Here is a 21,922-nt window from a genome sequence, read left to right on the forward strand (position 1 = left end):
TAGAACAATGTCTGCCATATAATTGTTTTTTTTTCTGCCATATAATTGTAACTATAACTGTTAAGTGATTAATTTTTTTTAGCATCATCAGTTTAGACATTTAACTTTGAATACTCTTATGCTAAAGTTTCCTGCAGTTAAGTCTTATAAAACTATTTTCCTGCCAAATGTTTAGAAATAAGCTAATAAAAATCTTTGTAGCTGTATTGTGATTTTCTTGTTAGCTTATCCTCCAACACATCTCTAAAACAAATTCCTTTAGGAACATGATCCCTTTCCTAGGAACTCTTTGAACGGTAGGACCACATTTTATTATGCATCTTTAAATACCCAGAACCTGAACATGCCTAATACTTGGTAGGTGAGTAAAAAATGATGACTGAGAAAGCATGCAACGTTTTCAGGGAATAATCTACCTTTTGCAGTATATTTTAATAGCCAGTCAACGAGAACTCTTTGTTAGAGTCCTAAAAAATGTGGGACCTTTGGGGTTTGTGATTATACTCTAATCTACTCTCAGTTGAGGCCTATATGAAGTTTTCTTGCATTTTGATTTTGTGTAAAACGTAATAGCTACTTGAATGAACATTTCATTTGCCTTTGGCAGTTATCTTCATATTAACATACTCATATTCTGGATAAGAATAAATGACACAAAAGTTCTTTATATCTGTTGAGTTTTGTTCCTGTTTGTTGTAGATTTTTAAAAATTTACTGAATGAAACAAACTGCATATTGATAGTAGTTTCCTTTGTTCCTCTACTCAGTGTTAACTTTCTTCCCTCTTACCCATCCCACTTCATCATGAATTTGGTCTGTAGCTTTTTAGTTCATTTTTCATGCTTTTATTATACGTACATGTTATACATATATAAAACTAGATTAAGTAATTGTACTTACAGATGCTTTTCTGTGTGTGTCATTTTGCATCTTGCTTTCTTTTCATCTGATACTGTTTTGATTCATAAGTGGATTCACACTTACAGTGTTCCTCAATGTAAGAAAAAAGGTGACATCCTAGAACAGCAGAGAAAGGATGTTCTTTTCAATAGCATGCCAATTGGATACCCATTTGAGAAAAAAAAAATCTACCTTCACTTAACAAACTCAATTCCAGGTATATTTCAGGTTTAAATGTAGGTGGTAGGGATCCCTGGGTGGCGCAGCGGTTTGGCGCCTGCCTTTGGCCCAGGGCGCGATCCTGGAGACCCGGGATCGAGTCCCACGTCGGGCTCCCGGTGCATGGAGCCTGTTTCTCCCTCTGCCTGTGTCTCTGCCTCTCTCTCTCTCTATGTGACTATCATAAATAGAAAAAAAAAAAAAAGAATTATAAATGTAGGTGGTAAAATAATAAAACCTTTAGAAGAAAATATAAGAAATTTACATGATCTGTGGGGGCACAAAAAGTACTAATCATGGAAGAAAAAGTTAATAAATTTAGTTTATCAGAAGTTACCACTAAAATAGTAAAAAAAGGTCACAAATTAGGAGAGGATATTTGCAGTATGAATATCTAATAAGGGATTTATCCAGAATACATCAATATTTTTTCAAATTAATAAAAAAAAGGTGACTCAATTTTTAAAAAAGTAAGCAGATGACTTTAACAGGTATACCAAAATTTCTTTCTGTGTATACCAACAGAAATGGGTACTAATGTTTTTCATAAAAACATGCTGTAATTTTATAGTTGTACTATTAATACTAGAAAACAACCCAAATGCTTCTCAACAACAAAAAATAAACTCCAGTACATATTCTCTCTCTCTATTCCTTTGTCCTTCTCTCTCTTATACTTGCATGCTATATGGCAATGGGGATGAATGATCTACACCTAAACAGGCAACAGTGTGAATCTCATCCCTGTAATATTGAATGGAAGAAGCAATAAACCAAAGAGACCATATTCTATGATTCCATTTATAAAAAGTTCAAAATTAGAAAAAGCTAATCAATTGAAGAGGGCTAATGACTGGTGGGATATAAATTACTACGTTTCTGTTTCTTGATAAAAATGCTAATTTCATAAGGACATTCATATTGTGAAAATTCATCAAGCTATACATTTATGATTTATATTCTTTTTTTAAATTTATATTCTTTTATATATGTATGTATGTTTTATTAAAAAATACTCTTGAGATCTGTGCATGTTGAATCTTAGAGGTTGAGTTTATTCATTTCAACTCTGGTTTATAAACAGACCACAGTTTATTTATCGATTCCCTTATTGGACTTATAGGTTGTTTCCTGTTTTCCTGTTTCAAATAATGCTGTAGACAGTATTCTTTTATGTGGCTGCTTGAAAAAATATCTGAGAGTTTCTCTAAGATCTATAACTAGAGGTGGCATTGCTCGGTCCTGGTGTATGCTTACCAGATATTATCAAATTGTTTTCTAGAATGATTGTATGTAGGAGTAATGGAACGTTTCCACTGTGCTATATATATATATATATATATATATATATATATATATATGTCATTTTTGTCAACCCTTAAAATTTTGCTACTGTGATACATGCAAAGTGATAAATCTTTGATACTTTAATTTGTGTTTTCTGGTCATATGGGTTTCTGTAGGTACTTTTTCCCCCATTTTTCATGATTGGGAATTACCTACTTGTATTTTGCACATTTTTCTTATGGTTAATTTTATATTTATTTCTTGATTTATGTGCAATTCAGAAAGACCTGCATTTGTGATTTTTAACACATTGCTAGAATTTCAGCTGTAGATTTTAGATTTGGAGTAATTCAACCTTCTTAAGGATATTTTTCCTTCAGGCTCTTTGTCGTTTTCCTGTCCCTGTTTGCCTGCCATCATTCCTTCCAGTATTACTAGCACATTTCAGCTCTAGGGGATTTCTTTTCCCCCTCCTCTTTTGATGAGAGAGGGTAGTAGTGATATGGGGAAGGAGAAATGATAAGTAGGAAAATAAATATTTGACAAGTTTATAAAAATGATAAAACTATGTATAAAATATGCTCATGACCATTCTTTTTTCTTTTGCTCATGACCATTCTTGATTGTTTTGTTTGTTTTACTTAAAATACTTTACAGATCTGACATTTCACAAAGGCCAGTTATTTTGTTGTATATTGTCTCCTTTGTAGATGCTTATTGTTTCCTGATTTGTGCGTTGTGTGTGTATGTGTATACAGTTTGGATCTGTCATTGTCCTATCTGTTGCTTATATATGAAGTCTGCAGTGCTGTTATCCAGTGGATTCTTGAGACAGTTCCATATATTCATTATATCCCAGAGTAACTATATTAACAGTTCAAAATCCTCTTCCTCCAGTGGCACTTGTGCTTCGATGTTTTTGTAATCTTAGAAAATGACTGAACACCCGGTAGTTCTGCTTCCTAGGTAACAGAGGTGGCTGGTCTGGAGTAAAGGAGATGGCGGAAATAGTGTTTTCTTCTTTATCTTCTGGCAGGGTATGGTAATATTATTAGCAAGGGCTTGGAGTTCCTGAGCTGTTTTCCAAGTGTCACAGAGCCTTTGAGGTCAGAGAACCTTCCTCACAGAACATCCTGGCCCAGATTTCTTCAGCATTCCTTCCTTACTGCCTCTGACTTCTGCCCTAAATAGGATCAGTGCCAGAGGAAAAGCTCATGACTCCTGGCCATGGTCACAAAACCTTGGCTGATTTTGATCTTGCAGGGTATTCTCTTGGCATGAATCTTTGGGAGAGAGGTGTGCCAGTTTAGGAGAGCTTCACTAGGAATTCTCTTCTGAAAATAGAATCTCCTTTTTTTTAGTGGTTTAATGTAACTCATGAAGAAACTTGAGTCTTAAGTTGGGTAGAATGACTTCAATCCCTAATTTATCACGTGCAGAAATCTTCTTTGAGGCGAGGAATAGAAAGGCTATAAGCAATACGGTTATGTTTACTATATGACCAAAAAACAGTATAAACTTTGGCAGTGGGCAGCCTGGGTGGCTCGGCGGTTTGCTGCTGCATTTGGCCCAGGGCGTAATCCTGGAGACCCAGGATCGAGTCCTGAGTCGGGCTCCCTGCATGGAGCCTGCTTCTCCCTCTACCTGTGTCTCTGCCTCTCTTTCTGTCTCTCATGAATAAATAAATCAAATCTTAAAAAAAAAAAGTCTTTGCTTTTGATTGCTTTGTCTCTTATTGTATAATGTTCGACCAAGCCTTCCTCCTCTCTGATGTTTGCTTTCTCACGCCACTGATTTATTGGAGAAGCCAGGTCATCTGTCCTGTAGGATGTTCCACTTGCTGGGCTTGACTTCCACCATGCTTCCTGTGGTGGTATTTAACTTGGTCCTGTGTCCCCAGGAGTCTCCGTAAACTGGCAGCTGGAATGAACGAAAGGCTTGATGAGGTTCAGTTCAACCTTTCCTTTCCTTTCCCCTTTTCTTTCAGTGCTGTGCACCTGATGTCACTTCTTGGTACACGTTGTCTGGTCATCCCCATGTAGTTACGCTAAGATTCGTATGTGGATTCCCTTGGTACTCTGTTACTCGCTTAGTGCGGAGTTCCTATTAGAATCACTTCAGAGTCTTCTAAGATTTAGGAATTCAAGATTCTAATTTAGTATGTTTGATGGGGTTGGGGAAAGACATCTATTAAAAAAAATGGAAAATAAAAATCCCTCTACCTTTACTCAGATGTAAGAATCATTATTTTTAATATATTTAATATGTAATTAGAGTGACAAAATTTACTTTCATGCAGATGCTTTGGGAATGTATGTTTTATCAAAAATGAAGCCTAATTAAAATTATTAACTGGAGATGTTTGAGGCTGCTGTGGTGTAATAGAAAAAGTACTGACTTGGACCCAGGAGGCCAAATCACTTATTTGCCCTGAGACATTTTTTAATCTAGAAAATAGGAATAATATATTTATTATAGACTTGTTTTAATAATTAAGTGAAATGATTTCTTTGGATGCACTCCAGCACCTGTGGTTAGTTGAATGGAAACCTAAAAAGCATTACAATAATAAATGTTTTTCAATTGAGGTCTTTAGAGTGTGAGCTTATGAAAATTGAAGTAATCTCTCAGGTGCTTATTTTAACCATATCTGTATAAGCTTTTGTTTCTGAGCTTGTTTTTTTGAGTGATAGGGGACTCATGATACATAGTTTTAATATATGTATAATTAATGTGGCCTTTTGGGAAAACAGCATGTGGAATCTTACTTTTTCCTCCCTTATTTTCAGCTCCATTTACCTCTTAATTCTCCTTTGCCTGGAAGTGAATTGACCAAGGAACCTTTTCGTTGGGATCAGAGACTCTTTGCACTAGTGTTGCGGTTGCCTGGCACCATGTCAGTGGAATCAGAACAGTTGACAGGTGTGCCTTTAGATGACTCTGCGATCACACCAATGTGTGAAGTGACAGGCGGTAAGTTTCTTTGCTGGCAGTAGTAATTGAGTGACTTAAGGCAGTTTATCTGAATGTTTTCAAATGTATATTTTAAAAACTCCATGTTTGGTTTTGTTCAAGTTAATGTTAGAAATGAGTAGACATATATGGTTTTAAAATTACATTGATGAACATCTATAATGTGATTTGAATGGGATTTAATATTATTGGATCTGAAATGAAGGGCATTATTTTCTAACCATATAGAAAGTGCTGGTATTTGAAGTTGTTAAAATTCTGCTTTAAAGATGCTTTAAACTTCTTCTGTAAAGATGACCAGTGATTTACAAATGCAGTAGAATTATTTTCTGTGAAAAATGAAGAGAATTTTGAGAATCATCCCATTAACCATGTAATGATTAATGCCTGATTAAGGGCAATCTTCCCTAGAGGCGAAGAGGAAGCTAGACAGTAGAGTAGGTTAGAGGAACAGGTCAGTGAGATCCAAACCAGTTCAGGTAGCACTTATGTTAAGTGAACTCTTGAAAGAGAATATGTGAATAGACTCAGAACTTCTGTAATTGGGCAGCAGGTGGGTTAAATTCATACAGATATGTATTGGGTGTCTACTGTGTACCAAGCCCTGTTCCTTGTTTGGGACTGCAGTAGTGACTATGGCAGACGGTGGTGTTTGTGCTTTCATGGAGCATTTTAGTTTCACCTAAGGGATACGATACTGAAATGTCTAAGTCTGGCATACCACTATTTCACCTTAGTCTCCAGACACTGTCAGTGCTCTGTTGAGACTCCACGATAGCCAGCTGTCTAAGTTAAAGGTTTAAGTAATATTTTAGGTGCCTTCGAAAATTTTCAGACAGAAAGGGTACCCCATGCAGGTATGTGAAGTAGGTAAGTTAGGAAGTTATGTTTCACATTATAAAATGTTCCTATCTATAAGAGTACTTTCTGGGGAACTCTTATAATTCCTTCACAGTTTAATGTATTTTAAAAAAAGGTATATACATACATTTTTGATGAGAAAAGCTATCTATCTAAATTTGAAAATTCACTGCTAATAATTGCTTGTGCATAGATGGTATTTTTCAGTGATGGTCTTCATGGTTTCTGTGGGTAGATTCATATTCAGAAAATATTAGTTTTCAGCTTTGAACTGACCCACTTGCTAAAATCCTGAATTTTTTTTTTTTAATAGCTCTAAGGTTTTTAATTAACAGATTGAAGGCCTTGAAGCTGTAATTTACATTCCTGCCTTGGAATTTTTTTTTTTATTATACATTTCTTAGTTACAAAGTTATGGAACTATATGTACTGTAACTTTTGTTTTCTAGGGTCAAGAATATTCAGAGTATGAAATGAAGTGAATGGTATAATCACAGAGGGTCTCTGAACCTGAGATATCATATAGTGATTAATAGCCTTGCCTTTGGGCAGTAATGTTCTAAAGCTGTTTTGTTTATTCTTGGAAAGGAACATCTCCAGAGGAGAATGTTCTAAAGTCACCCTTGATAATATCTTCAGTGACCCAGAAACCTTACTCAAGAAACTTAGGAAGCTTCCCCAAATATACTTTCTGAATCTCTCCTGATGTAGTGGTTTATTTGCCTCTTTTCATGCTCTTGCTATAGCAGTAATGAGAAGCTGCTGAAATGCCACTCACCTTTTCATAGATATGAATAATGTATGTTTAAAATTATTTTAAAGGAATGTTTTCTAAAGAAAATTTTGAGGATAAAACACTAGAAAAATAGAACAAGAAAGCTAATATCCAAATGCATAATCACTACTAATAATTCCTGTGTATTTTTTAACTTAATGAAAGTAATATGTGCACTTTTATTTTTCCTATTATAGAATAATTCATGTTCACTAAGAGAAAGTTGGAAAGAAATGTGCCTGTGTTGCCAAAATCATTAATAAAGTTATGTTTTCTATGTATACTTTAAAAAATTGAATAATTATCATTGTAAGCATTTTTCTTTTATGATCAGGTAATTGATGAGTACTATGTAACTGTTGTTGATGCAGGGAATATAGCAGGGATGATAAAGGTTACTTTTTGGACATTATGACAGATAAAATCATAAAATGAAATACTAAGAGTGCTACTTAGTTCGAAGAAGAATTAGGATAAGAGTGTAGGGAGTAACTTGAGGCAGAGAATGCGTATCCTTGGGAGGTCTTTAAGGAGGTGACTTTTTTAAAATCATAAACCTAAAAGATATGCTTACATTAGTTTGAATCAATTTCCTATATTGCTTATCCTTGGAGATTATATTTGTTTAAATAAATAAAACAACATTTATTCTTTGATAAATTACATCTCTAACCTTGATGTTGAAGCCACTTATTTTAATAGGGATTAATCAACCTTAGTTGTGTCTTAAAAATATTAATCCCTTTAAAATTATTGTTATGTGTTTACTGAGTCTTTGTTGTGGTAAAACTGACCTTTAGCATATTAATTTCAGGTGTATAGTATAACGATTCGGTCTTTGTATATATTGTGAAATGATCACCACAGTAAGTCTGCTTAACATTCGGGCAGAGATTTGAATAATGGAGTGAACCATACAAAGATCTATGCAAAGAAAATAGTAAAGGAAGAAACACACTGCATTTTTGTGAGTGACAGGAAGGCTCATATGGCTGGAGCTTACATAGGGGAGGAGTAGGGAGTAATAGGTGGGTTTAGAGCAGTAGGCAAAGGCCAAATACTCAATAGCCTTTTAGGCTATAATAATATAGTTTTTTTTTTTTTTTTCCAAGTGTGATGAGAAGCCATTGGAGGGCTTTTTATAGGAGGTGACATCTGATTCCTTTTTCTGAAAGATCACTTCAGGTGTTAGATGAGAATATATACTGTATAGTAGCAAGAATAGAGGCAGAGAGTCTAGTAAGCGGTGATAGCAGGCTGGTCTAAAGTACTGGGTTCGGGGGTGATGAAAGGTGGTCTGATGCAAGGAAGAATTGAGGATGAAGGCAGAGGGCAGAATGAATCAAGGATTAGTCTTTAGATGACTCACTTGGCCAAATAATTGGAGGTGAATGACTGTAACGTTGACTGAGATGGGGAAAAGCAGAAGTGCCTAATGGATACGATGGTAGAAGTTTTGAGAATAAAGAACATTTTATAATAATCATAAGACTTCTAGAGTAGATAAATTTAACTTTCTTAGCCTCTATAAGAATTGTTGCCCAACTTATTAGAAGTATTTTTTTTATCTCTTCTCCATTTTACTAAAATGCTGGTGTAGTACACTTCCATGGGAAAATTTTTTTCACTTCTGCCTTTAGACTCACTATATTTAGTTTGATTTTTTTTTTAATGGACTCTGCATAACAGTAAGTGAGCCAGCTTCATGACTTGAAGGTGTGTGCTTGTCTTACAAATATAAGCAGTGATCACAGAAACTATGCTTCAATACAGAGGGTCGAACATTATGTACAAGGGATGAGTTTTGATGTAGAGAATAAAAGAACTATTGTACAATATATAGGCTCACTTGCAAAGACAGCAGAATTTGCTGTACCCTCTTTAACTCTCAAAAGAATTAATGGATTTTTATTATTTGCCAAGTGACTCAAATTTATATTAACCTTTTCTTTCATTTTCATAAAGCACCTTTGTAATTCTTTTTTATACTAAGCTTATAACATAATCCTTTACTCATATTTTCCTAATCAATTAATTGATTCTGACATAGGCTAGAGGAGCAGAGAGAATTGCCACAATTTTACACTTAAAAATTTTTGTTTTTTAATGACTTTTTGGGAATATGCTTAAGTTTCATCAAATAAGACAGTCAACCTTTTAATCTTCTAAATTCTTTGTATATCAAGACGATCAATCTTTATATCTATTACTTTATGTATATGTTTGACTCAGAAAAAAATAATTATTAGTTCTTTAAATAAGTGTCATTCAATGTAGGCAGTCTGTTTTAAATATGGATTTCAAATGAACATCATGATTTCCAGTAAACAAAGTATACCCAGATTAAAGTTTTTAATACCCTATAAAGGTGTGAATCTTGGATGTACTATTATATTAAATTTGGATGAATTAACCTCTCCCTGCTTTAGTTTTCTCATTTATAGAATGGGAAAGTAACCTATACAGTTTTGCTAGGATTAAATAAATTAATATGATAAAGTGATTAGAACAGTACCAGGCACATAGACACTCAATAATTGGTAGGTATTTTTATGATTACGAGTACTATTATTGTGTACAGGTAAGTTGTTTGTTATTTGATACTTGTTTTTCTAAGTATAGCTGACTCTGACGATTTGAATCATGCTACTGCCTAATGTTTTCTGTTCTTAGTAGCCTTTAGCAAATCACATGTCAAGTATAAACTGATACGAGTAATTTGATAGGTCACATATAATGATAGCTGTGTTTGTGGAAATAATTGGTGAAATCAGAAAAAAAAAAGTAGGACTTTTCCATATCGAGCTTATTGCAAATAATATTGTAAGATGTTTGATTAAAGACTTTAAGTTGTAAAGGTTCTCAGCATTGGCTTGGATCAGTGCTTATGATAGAAATATGATATAAATTACATATGTAATTAGAAATATTAGAGCAGTCACATTACAAAAGTGAAATTAATTTCAATATCTTTTGTGTAAGTCAAGTACATGTATTTCAACATGAAACTGATATTTAAAAATCATTGAAATAGATTTTTTCATATTAACTTTACAAAATCAGGTATATATTTTATAGTTACTATACATTTCAGTTTGCACTAGCCATATTTCAAGATCTTAGTAGCCGTATGTGGCCAGTAATTACAGCGTAGGATAGCATAGGTCTAGATAGAGTTATTGAAAATCCCTCCTTAAGAGATCTTTTTACTAGTATTTTTTCTTAATCACTAGCATTATAATGTTTCTGTATTAAAAATCCAATAGGTTGGGGATCCCTGGGTGGCCCAGCGGTTTGGCGCCTGCCTTTGGGCCGGGGCATGGTCCTGGAGTCCCAGGATCAAGTCCCGCATCGGGCTCCTGGCGTGGAGTCTGTTTCTCCCTCTGCCTGTGTCTCTGACTCCTTCCCCCCACCCCACCCCCACCCCGTCTATCATGAATATATAAATTAGAAAAAAAAAATCCAATAGGTTAAAAAAGGAAAATTTGTTTAGGATAGGTTAATTCCAAGTATGCAAGCCAAATAAAATTCAGAAAAAGCACATGCTAGTATCTGTATGTTAAAGTGCAAATATGTAAAATATGCAGTAATTTCTAGCAGGCCAATTAAGCAATTGAGTATCTGCCATGTGCTTAGCATTACTCTTAGTGATAATACTTTTGGAAGCAGGAGTAAGATTTTGAAGGTTAGTTATTAGATGTTGTATATGTATATTAAAGATAAATATATTGGGTAATAGTTGGAGATAATTTTATATATGTATTTTAAGTTATATCCTACATAATATACATATATAATACATATATAAACATATGTAATGTGATTTTTCATTATTGTTTGTTCAAGCCAAATTTCTATTTTCTGCAGACCTACATGTAGAAGAAAAAAATGTACATACTGTGATAAAATGGAATTGTTGGTTGATTGAAAATAAGTATTTTTGTTCATTTTTTTCTATAAGATAATGAAATAAAGTCAAACTTTGCCACAGAACTTCTGTTAATACTGTTAGAAATCTAACTTTGGTTCTGTCTTGCTAAAAGTACAAATTTCTGCAACTAACTCCATTCTTTTTACCTCAGGCCGCTCGTACTCTGTATGTTCTCCAAGAATGCTTAATCAGTGTCTGGAGTCCTTGGTGCAGAAAGTACAAAGTGGGGTGGTAATAAACTTTGAAAAAGCAGGACCAGATCCTTCACCTGTAGAAGGTATTATTATATTCTTTTTATAGCCATTCTAAACTTAGTATCATTGAACTAGAACTGAAAAATTACTATGATTTGGTTTTAAGATTGACAAGGCTAAATTATTAAGATGACAAAATGGCTATTGGTAGGAAGATAAAAAAGGAAAGTCAAGGTAAACTGGTTCACTAGCATCACTTTTGTTTATATAGATTGTTCATAGCTTGAAATTTTATAGGAGCCAGAAATCTTCTTAGGCATTTACAGATTAGCAGCCTCATATTGCCTTTTTAGTAAGGCTACTTTGCCTCTCTCAAGCATATATGCCTATCCTGTGTCCCTTAATTCACAAGACTGTTCAGTCCTAGGTGTTCAATTCCTAGTGGCATTTTCCCCAAGGATCAAACTGGTCAGAAACAAAGAAATGGTTTGTGTGGTTACAAAAATGAGGAACCAGCCTTTGCTATTAATCTGGATTCTATTAACTCTAGTTAAGCCCCACCTGACTTTATTCTAATATTCTGTGATCATGAACTATTTATATTAGCTAGAGGGGTATAAAGGGTTGTCACACTAGAACCAATGGACAGCTTACATCTGAGATCTTCTGTGTAGTAGGACATAACTTGTAACAAGATTTAGTAAATAATGACACTGGGCAGAGGTTGGTCCACTAGAGTGGGTAATTGGGAGAAGAGAGAGGTTTTAAGGATAAAAACAATGGGTACTCTGAGAGGGGGATAATAGGGAAAGAGCAGAAGATGGTAAGATTATATAAATTGTGTTACTGTGTCTGGTTTTAAAAACAAGCCTTTTTCTTAAATTGAATCATTAGACATGGAATGAATTTATTTTTAAATTATTTTAATATTTGGCTTAGAGTTAGACATTAAGTAAATGTTTACTGAACCATTGAAGACAGTTGCAATTTTGCTAGAATTATTTTAAATTGAAGGTAGATGCTTTGAATGTTAAGTTTTTGCATGTTAAGTTTTTTGTTGTTTTGGGTAATTAGGCTCTCCTTATAAATGATTTTAAAGAAATTTTCATTTAGCAATACTTACCTACTATTTATTTACTAAGGCAAGTATGATGATGAAGAGATTGGATGTTTGCCCTTATCGTCTGATAGGGAAAGCATATCATTCATTAAAAAAATATATAGCATAAAGTAAGTTTCACATATTCTGAATGGGCAAGCAGAGGATACTTTGGGACCTCCTTTCAGCTCTTGAATTCATCATTGCAAATTGTTAGATTTTGAAGTGTGGGTGGGATTTCAATGAATTCATTGAATTCGCAGATTTTATTGTTTTGTGAATTGTAATCTAAATGTTAAATAGTCATAGTAGAGCTATTCAAAAGAAACAGGAAAATTCAGAATTGAACAAGTATTCTGATATCTTTATTAGTTTAAGTAACCATGGATATAATTTAACTTTCTAGGGATGCCTGGGTGGCTCAGTGGTTGAGCGTCTGCCTTTGGCTCGGGTCTCGATCCTGTAGGGAGCCTGCTTTCTCCCTCTGCCTATGTCTCTGCCTCTCTCTCTCTCTCTCTCTCTCTCTCTCTCTCTCTCTAGTGAATAAATAAATAAAATCTTAAGGGATCCCTGGGTGGCGCAGCGGTTTAGCGCCTGCCTTTGGCCCAGGGCGCGATCCTGGAGACCCGGGATCGAGTCCCACGTCGGGCTCCCGGTGCATGGAGCCTGCTTCTTCCTCTGTCTGTGTCTCTGCCTCTCTCTCTCTCTCTGTGTGACTATCATAAATAAATTAAAAAATAAATAAATAAATAAAATCTTAAAAAAAAAACATTAACTTTGTGTGTATGTGTTTTCCTCCTTAATGATACATCCTTTCTTTGTCTTAATTTCTTTGCTACAGATGGGCAGCCAGATATATCAAGACCTTTTGGATCACAGCCTTGGCATAGCTGTCACAAACTCATATATGTTAGACCAAATCCTAAAACTGGGGTTCCTATAGGTCATTGGCCTGTTCCAGAATCTTTTTGGCCAGATCAGAATTCTCCAACACTAGTAAGTACCAAAAAGACTGTGACTTTGTAATAGTAACCATAATAGTTTTAAGTACTGCTATGAAAGGTTAATTTACAGGAATTTGACATGTTCAAAGTGCTATGGCGAGTGTTTTAGTACACTGCATCATTTAAATGAAGTAATAGAAAAAGGGTATTTTTCCTTTAGAGTCTTAACTATGCTTATGTTTTTATTATTGGCATCTGGGTACAGAATCATAGATTTAACACAAATTTCTCTTTGGTCTCTAAATATAATGTAACAAGGATTTGTCTCTGGATCACAATTTAGAATTTAAATGAAAGTTTAGAAAATAATTCCAATTGTTTGTAATCTTTTAGGACTTAATCTTAGAGATTTATGTTGACTTTCATGGTTTTAAGTTATGTCTAGTGTTTTCATTCTGGAAGTTTTAAGAAATCGTGTGACTTATTGAATGGTCATTGTGAATTATCAGTATTCACTGTGTGGTTCTCTTATGGTGATAGGACCATATACAAATTTACAAATACTACAAATTAATATCTAGTCAATGTTGTTAATACATTATTCTTTCAGATTAGCACATTTTCTAGTATCTGAGGGTATCATGGGATACTTTGTGGAAGAACATGACACACCACCGTAGCTCTTTTGCTATTAATTACTTTTAGAAGATAAGAATTGTATTTCAGAGATCATGAAGCTGTTTTAACAGTGTTTCATGCAGTTATCATTTTTTTAATTGAACTGAAACCTTTCTGAAACCTTTATACTTTATTATTTTTATGTTTTTTTTTAAGATTTTATTTATTCATGAGAGAGAGAAAGAGAGGCAAAGACACAGGCAGAGGGAGAAGCAGGCTCCATGCAGGGAGCCTGATGTGGGACTCGATCCTGGATCACACCCTGGGCTGAAGATGGCTGAGCCACCCAGGTTGCCCAAGTTTTTATTTTATTTTATTTTATTTTATTTTATTTTATTTTATTTTATTTTATTTTATTTTATTTTATTTTATTTTATTTTATTTTATTATTTTATTTTTATTATTTATTTTATTTTATTTTGTTTTTTTATTATTTTTATTTTTTTATTTTATTTTATTTATTTTATTTTATTATTTTATTTTATTATTTTAATTTTTATTTATTTATTATAGTCACACAGAGAGAGAGAGAGGTAGAGACACAGGCAGAGGGAGAAGCAGGCTCCATGCACCGGGAGCCCGACGTGGGATTCGATCCTGGGTCTCCAGGATCGCGCCCTGGGCCAAAGGCAGGCGCCAAACCACTGCGCCACCCAGGGATCCCCCAAGTTTTTATTTTAATTCCAGTAAACATCCAGTATTATATTAGTTTCAGTTATACAATATAATGATCTAATGTTTTCATACAACACCTGATGCTCATTGCAACAGCTACACTCCTTACCTATTTCACCTATCCTCTGACCCACCTTCCCTTTGGTAACCATCAGTTTGTTCTCTATAGTGTTTCTTGATTTCTTTCTCTCTCTCTTCCCCCCCCTTTGCTCGTTTGTTTTGTTTCTTAAATTCCACATATGGGTGAAATCATGTGGTATTTGTCTCTGACTGACTTTGCTCAGCATTATGCTCTAGCTCCATCCATGTTGCTCCAATGCCAAGATTTCATCCTTCTTTATGGCTGAATAATATTTCATTATATATACATATACCACATCCATTCATCAATTGATGTACACTTGGGCTGCTTCCATATCCTGGTTATGGTAAACAATGCTGTTATTAACATAAAGGTGCATGTATCCCTTTGGATTAGTGTTCTTGTATTCTTTGGGTAAATACACAGTGGTGCAGTTGCTAGATGGTAAGGGCATTCTATTTTTAACTTTGGGGAACCTTCCTACCATTTTCCACAGTGGCTGCACCAATTCCCACCTAGTGCATGAGTTGAAACCTTTAAAGTTTAAACCTGTATCAGCTCTTCAGGCCAATACTGACTTTTAGTTTATACAAGGTCTATAAAGCAATATTTCTTTTATTTATTAGGAATTTAATGAAGTAGTACATGAAATTAAGGCTTTATGAGAACTATTGTTTTTATTCCTTTTCTTTTCTTCTGATTGAATCATCAGTTTCAAAATCTGGCCTTTATGGAGAAGCTCTTAATTTCTTTAAATTTTACACTCTCTTCTGGAGCCCTTTCAACTTTCATAGAATAGATACTATATTTGTATGAAATATTGTCTTATTGCTTATTCATTCAACTGTATTTAACACCTGTAATAGTATGTATAGTCCTTGTTGAGCCCTAATAGAAATCCAAAACCAATGTCACAAGCATTGTCTATTAGTATTGCTTTAGTGGTCTGTTGCAAATTGTTAGATTTTGAAGTGTGGGTGGGATTTCAATTGGAGGAGGAAACAGCATGAGCAAAAAGTATGGAAGTAAAAAGGAACAAGGTGTACTTAGAGGACTGAGAAATAGCCGAATATAGGTGGGTCATAACATGTATGTGGGACATTGAAGGTATTAAGGAAACTAAATTGCTCATGACTTTAAATGCAATTTGAGCTTTTCTCATAGGGTGGGGCTCACAGAATAAGTGAGAATGTTTTTAACAGTGCTGCTTTAGGAAGTTTAATCTGGTGATTGTCATCTGCAGCAAAATTAGGAGATGAGTTGGAAGGTAAGCAGGTTATCTAGAGGGCTTTGCTATGATTCACATAAGAGATGTTAAGATGATGGAAGAGAGAATCATAAGAAAGAGACAATATTGGACAAAACTGGCAAAATTTAGTAACTGGAGGATATTAGAGGGAAAATGAAATTTTTGTAAATAATGGTATTCAAGTAAGATGTATTGATACTGAAGTTGTGATTTGTTAGAGACTGGTTCTGAATTTAAATCATGGCTCCACCTATTATTAGCTGTGTTACTGGTCAGTTATCTTCTCCAAGCCTCAGTTTTCCCCTAGTTAAGTGGAGATAACCTCCATCTCAGGGAATCGTTTGGGGGATTAAATGAAGTAATAAATGCAGAATTTTCTTTGCCATGTTCTAGAAGACATCCTCCTTCACTAGCACATACTTTTCTTTCCTCTTGGATCTCAATATTTTCATCCAAAAATATGAGTTTCATGGACTGATTCAATAAGATGTCAGGTACCTGTGAGATACAGGAGCACAAGAGGGGTAAAACAGTGCTTACCTCCTGGAATCTTACCATTCCATAGGAAGGTCAGATTTGTAAACGTAATACAGAATAGTGTGCTAACTGCACTAGGCATGGAGCAGAGCCCAGAGGAGATGGTGCTTAACTGCCTGGTATGTATTTGGAGTACATGGCGAGAAAGGGTGTCAGGAAGAGATCTTTAACTTGCTGTTTCAGCCTTCAAAACTTTGGTTGCAATATGCAAGGGAGAAAATAATAAAGCAGTCAAGGATAACATGAAATCTGGGGCATGAAACGATGATGATGTACGTGGGTAACTGCAAGTGGTTTTGCATGGCTGGAGCACAGGGTGTTTGTACATGGTGTGGTGGTTGAAAGGCAGATAGGGACCAGATCATTAAGGATCTTTGTGTATGATATTTAAGGAAAAGAGTCTGGGTCCTATTTTTAGGTGATTGACTTGCTACTTTTACCAAATAATTTTAGACAGGGAAATTACATGATCATATTTCTATTTCGTGGCTATGGGATTGATTAGAGAGAGCTAATTAGAGAGGTTAATTAAAAATAAGCAGTTGTACTAGTCTAATCTAAAAAATGATGAAGGCATAAATTAGAGTACTAAGAAATCGAAGATAAATTTCTAGAGAGATGAGAATTGAGTATTGACAGAGGGCAGTAACTAAATACTGAGCACCTACCGAGTTTGTGTTCTGCTTAGTGGCTTAGAAGTAGTGGGATTTTATCTAGGTCTTTGTGACAGTTAAATAATGAGAATAAGGAGCAGATACTATAAGGAGAACACCTAGGTTTTTAGAACAGGTTTTATGGTTTGGGGGAGAGATAATGAATCTCATAATAATGTGTCTGAGGGACTTAGAGAAGATTCTAGTTCTGTCTATCAGGCAGGGGAACATAAGACAGGTGAGAGAGGTTTGGTCCCAACTTGGATTTGAGAGCCACCAAGGTATAGGCAATAATGGAGTAGTAAGAGTCTTTGAAAGCAGTAGCGTTTCAGATTATTTCCTCATAGCTCATATTTCCTTTACCAATCTTCAATCAGTGAGATTTTTAGGAAGGAGACTTGGGGGGGCAGGAAATAGAATAACATGCCCTCCCTCCCCCCAGGTATTGTTTTTTTTTGTACGTTTAGATCGAGTTGTCCAAAGTAGTTTGTATATACCACAGAGATAAACGAATCAGTCTACTGGCATAGAGAAGGAAAACATTAGAACTTCTATTTATATTTTTCTCCTATTTTTATTATTATTTTAATATATATTTTATTAGATACATTAATTTACAAATAATTTGTAAGTAAATGTATATATGTACTAATATGGTATATTCAAAAACTTATACTAATCAAGGTGTGCAATCAGTTTGGAAACTACTATATACAAGAAATTAAATTGCCACAATTGAGAACTTAGGAAGGTTTCTGTATTTTAGTTGTTTCTTAGATGTAACAATTAATGAGTACTTACTTAATTCCAAAATCTTGCACTTTTCTGATAAATTTGATTTTAAGACCTAAAAAGATTTTATTTTACATACATCTTAAAATTTTTAGTCTTTTTCTTATGAATGTAAAATTTAAGCATTACATTTTTAAGTATCTTCCTTCAGCTTTAATAGTGTTTTCAGTAGTAAATTAAACTGTTAACTAGCAAAATTGAGGAACAAAGTAAATTTTGATAGGGATACTGGAAACGAGTTTGTTTATGGTATTTTGTGTAAATAGTAATAAGACTTTCCTCTCTAGCCACCTCGTACATCTCATCCTGTAGTGAAGTTTTCCTGTACAGACTGTGAACCAATGGTTATTGACAAATTGCCTTTTGACAAATATGAGTTGGAACCTTCACCACTGACTCAATTTATCCTGGAAAGGAAATCTCCTCAAACATGTTGGCAGGTAAGCTGAAAAATTAGAGTGACTTGAAAGTTGAATGTTCTTCTAAAAAGTTAAATCGAATCAGTGATTATAAAACATTTTGTAAAGGTCATATGAACCACTCCCTTTTAACAGGTATATGTGAGCAATAGTGCAAAATATAGTGAACTTGGTCATCCGTTTGGTTACTTGAAAGCCAGTACAGCACTGAACTGTGTCAACTTATTTGTGATGCCTTACAATTACCCAGTCCTCCTTCCCCTTTTAGGTAAGTCATTCTTGTCCCATTCTCTGTGGCTCAGCATACATACATATTTTCCTAAAAACAAAGTTTGGGAACATCTCTTTGTAAGTTCTAATGTCTTATGGAAATTAATGGAACTGTTTTTAATATTCTGAATATTGAACCTATCTAAGGTTGTTTTATAGCAACCTGTGTATATTTGTGGTAAATTAAAAGTCATTGTCAAAACACCTTTGATTCTATAAACTATTGAAGATACACTTTTAAATTTTAAATATTCTAAGTTTTCTACAAGTTGGATTTCTCATATGGTTAGAATTGGTAATTTTAGGCTTTGTATTTGGTAAACAAGATATTTTGTAGAAGCATATATCTATAAATCTGAGTATTTTCTTTCTAAGAATTTATCTGTACTTCTTCACTTGACAAATATTTTGCTAAATGAATGAATTTATCCCAAAATAATATAATAAAATCCCGAAGTTAGTTTCTGGGGACCCTTGACTATAATTTTTGGGGACTATGGTTTGAGAAGACTTACTTCCTTGTAAAACAGAACCACATCAGCTTTAAAAGTTATAGTCAAATATTAGGTATATTTTATAGACAACATTGTGCATACTTTGCTTATATCCTCAAATCTGTTTTATTTCTTGGTTTAGATAGTGTATAGATTTTCTTGTGTACTTTCTGATTCTCCCTTTATTGTTACATGAAATATTGTTACATGAAATATACAATTGGCATCTTTTAAAATGTCCCTTTTAATCTTGTTAAAAACTTAATGTCTAACGTTACTCTCCTACAAATAAGAAGGCAGACTGTAAAAATGGAATGTATTTGACTTGATTTTCATGTGTGAAAACAATAGACAGTAATGGTTTGTCTACATTATACATTTATAGATGACTTGTTTAAAGTACATAAAGCAAAACCAACATTGAAATGGAGACAGTCATTTGAAAGTTATTTGAAGACAATGCCTCCCTACTATCTTGGGGTAAGAACGTTATTGTTAAAAATAGAATTTGTTATAAAATTTAACATTATGCTTATAGTTTACTGTGGATACTAAACTTTTATTTACTGCTGTTATAGAATATATATGTCATAAAAATTGAATTTTTAAAAAATGACCAAAATAGATATAATGGGGAAGAAAGGTTTTAGTGATTTGCAGAATAATGATAATGATCATGAGAATGTATATATCATACATACATTAGTATGTTGATATTATGCTAAGCATTTTACATGTATTAACATCATTTAATTTATATTGTAGCTCTGTAAGGTAGAAATCATTCTTATTTCACCAATGAGGAAACTAAGGCACTAACAGATTAGATTATTTGTCGAAGGCTACATATCTAATGTGAGTGAAACTGGAATTCAGTCCCAGGCAGCTTGGCTTTTAGAATAGCTCCAGTTGTTTTACTTCCTTGTTAAATTCAGTTTTATAATAATTTTTCTTTAAGGGTGGTATACAGATTGGTTTTTGTTGATTCCCTAAGTCTCCAGAGACATGTTTTTAGGTAGATAAGTATGTATACTCATGGAATTGTATATTTTTAGACCCACAAGTTTGTGATTACATTTGATCCTTGAACAGCACAGATTTGAAGTGCATGGGTCCACTTAATGTGGATTTTTTTCAATAAATATAAAGAAGATTTTTTTTGAGATTTGTGGCAATTTGAAAACCTCGCAGATGAACTCTATAGCCTAGAAACATTTTAAAAAATCAAGGAAAACTTAGGTGTTTTGTAAGAATATACTGTATATATAAAATACACATTACATACAAAAATTGATTATGTTGTTAGTAAGGCTTCTTTCTGTCAGTAGCAGGCTATAAGTATTTAAGATTTTGGGGAGTCAAAAATTATATGCGGATTTTCTATTGTGTGGTGTCAGCATTCCTAACCCATGTTGTTCAGGAGTCACCTGTACTTAAAACCTAGTGTATCATAGTAGATAAGACCAATAATGTATATATTATTAAATACATTATTTACTGTATGAAAAGTAACTTCTTAACAAAAAGACGAGTGTTAAAAGCACTTTTAAGCATTACTTTAATGCAAGAATATTCTAGCATTTGACTGTAATTTGTCTAAATGGTCTCTACTAAGAGCATTAATTTCTGGAGCTTTGAAGATCATATTCTAGAGTTGTAAGAGTTAAGTTGTGTGTCTAGCACATGGTGCTTGCCATGTAAGAGTGAAAAGGAAGAAACAGTGAATATGAACTGTTACATATGTTGACTCATTTATGTTTCATAGCAACTTGCAGGATTTAGGCAAAGCTACATGGATTTTAAATATCAGAGCTGGGATTTGATTCCAGTTTGACACCAGCACTTACACACTTTCTGATGTCAGTGAATGGCTATCCTTCTTCTCTGACTGCATCCCACTCATATATGCTAGACTGTCCTGTTAGTGATATTTTCATTGCACAAATGGCTCTCAACTGGGCTCTCCTTACAGTTGAAAATTATTTCATAATACCACATCCACAGTAAATATTAGATTCGTTTTTCCTTCTTATTTTTCCTTTAAGAGCTTGGGTTTTTGGTTTTGGTTTTCTTTTCTTTCTTTCTTTTTTTTTTTTTCTCCAGTTCAGGTAATAATAACAATAGTAATAACTAACACTTACTGAATGCCTACTGTATACCAGACGATTTTATCTGTGCTTTACATATATTGATTCATTTAATCCCGTGATGACCCTATGAAGTAGATATTATTGTCGTTTTACAAATGAGAAGCTTTAGACACAGAGAGGGTATATAACCTGGTCTGGGGTCACAAAGCTAGTGAGTAGTTGAGCCATAATCTACCCAATTACCCAAGGTAGAAATCTTCCATTTTTCTTGCCTCCTAAAAATTTACTTCTGAATTTCTGTTGAATCTACCTCTGTGGTATGTCTCTGCCCATTTCTTCCAAACTTAGTATCACCAATAATACCAAGGTATCTAGAACTTTATCCTTTCTTTTCCCAGGTGTTGTTAAAGTATAGCCTCTAATCCTTTTAAGCTACCTTTCATACCACTGCCAAACATTTTACTGAAATACAAATATGGTTACTCTCTTATTGAAAAAAAGAATTTTTTTTTTTTTAAGAAATCTTCAAAACTGATAATACAGGTAGCCATACATTTTTGGCAAGCTTAGGACTGAGTGATGTTTTCTTTTTTCCTATAGCCTTTGAAGAAAGCTGTTAGAATGATGGGAGCACCTAACCTAATAGCAGACAGTATGGAATATGGACTTAGTTACAGTGTCATTTCATACCTCAAAAAATTGAGTCAACAGGTAACGTTAAGAAATAGAGCTGTTAAGTATTTTGAATGGTTTTGGCTAAGATGCTTAATAGGCCAGATGTTAGTTCTGATGGTTCTAAT

The 21,922-nt window shown here is 33.9% G+C and overlaps 1 protein-coding gene across 1 annotated transcript in view; it reads left to right on the top strand.

The window, feature by feature from the left end:
• The window catches only part of INTS6 (integrator complex subunit 6), a 90,249-nt gene that overhangs the window by 51,997 nt on the left and 16,330 nt on the right, over positions 1–21,922 (top strand). The window contains exons 5-11 of the mRNA XM_055335742.1: positions 5,196–5,379; positions 11,098–11,223; positions 13,081–13,235; positions 18,137–18,289; positions 18,404–18,536; positions 19,418–19,512; positions 21,723–21,833. Coding sequence (XP_055191717.1) covers positions 5,196–5,379; positions 11,098–11,223; positions 13,081–13,235; positions 18,137–18,289; positions 18,404–18,536; positions 19,418–19,512; positions 21,723–21,833 — 957 coding nt within the window. The remainder of the gene's footprint in view (positions 1–5,195; positions 5,380–11,097; positions 11,224–13,080; positions 13,236–18,136; positions 18,290–18,403; positions 18,537–19,417; positions 19,513–21,722; positions 21,834–21,922) is intronic.

Source organism: Nyctereutes procyonoides, unplaced genomic scaffold, assembly GCF_905146905.1.
Source record: "Nyctereutes procyonoides isolate TBG_1078 unplaced genomic scaffold, NYPRO_anot_genome, whole genome shotgun sequence".
Classification (NCBI taxonomy): domain Eukaryota; kingdom Metazoa; phylum Chordata; class Mammalia; order Carnivora; family Canidae; genus Nyctereutes; species Nyctereutes procyonoides.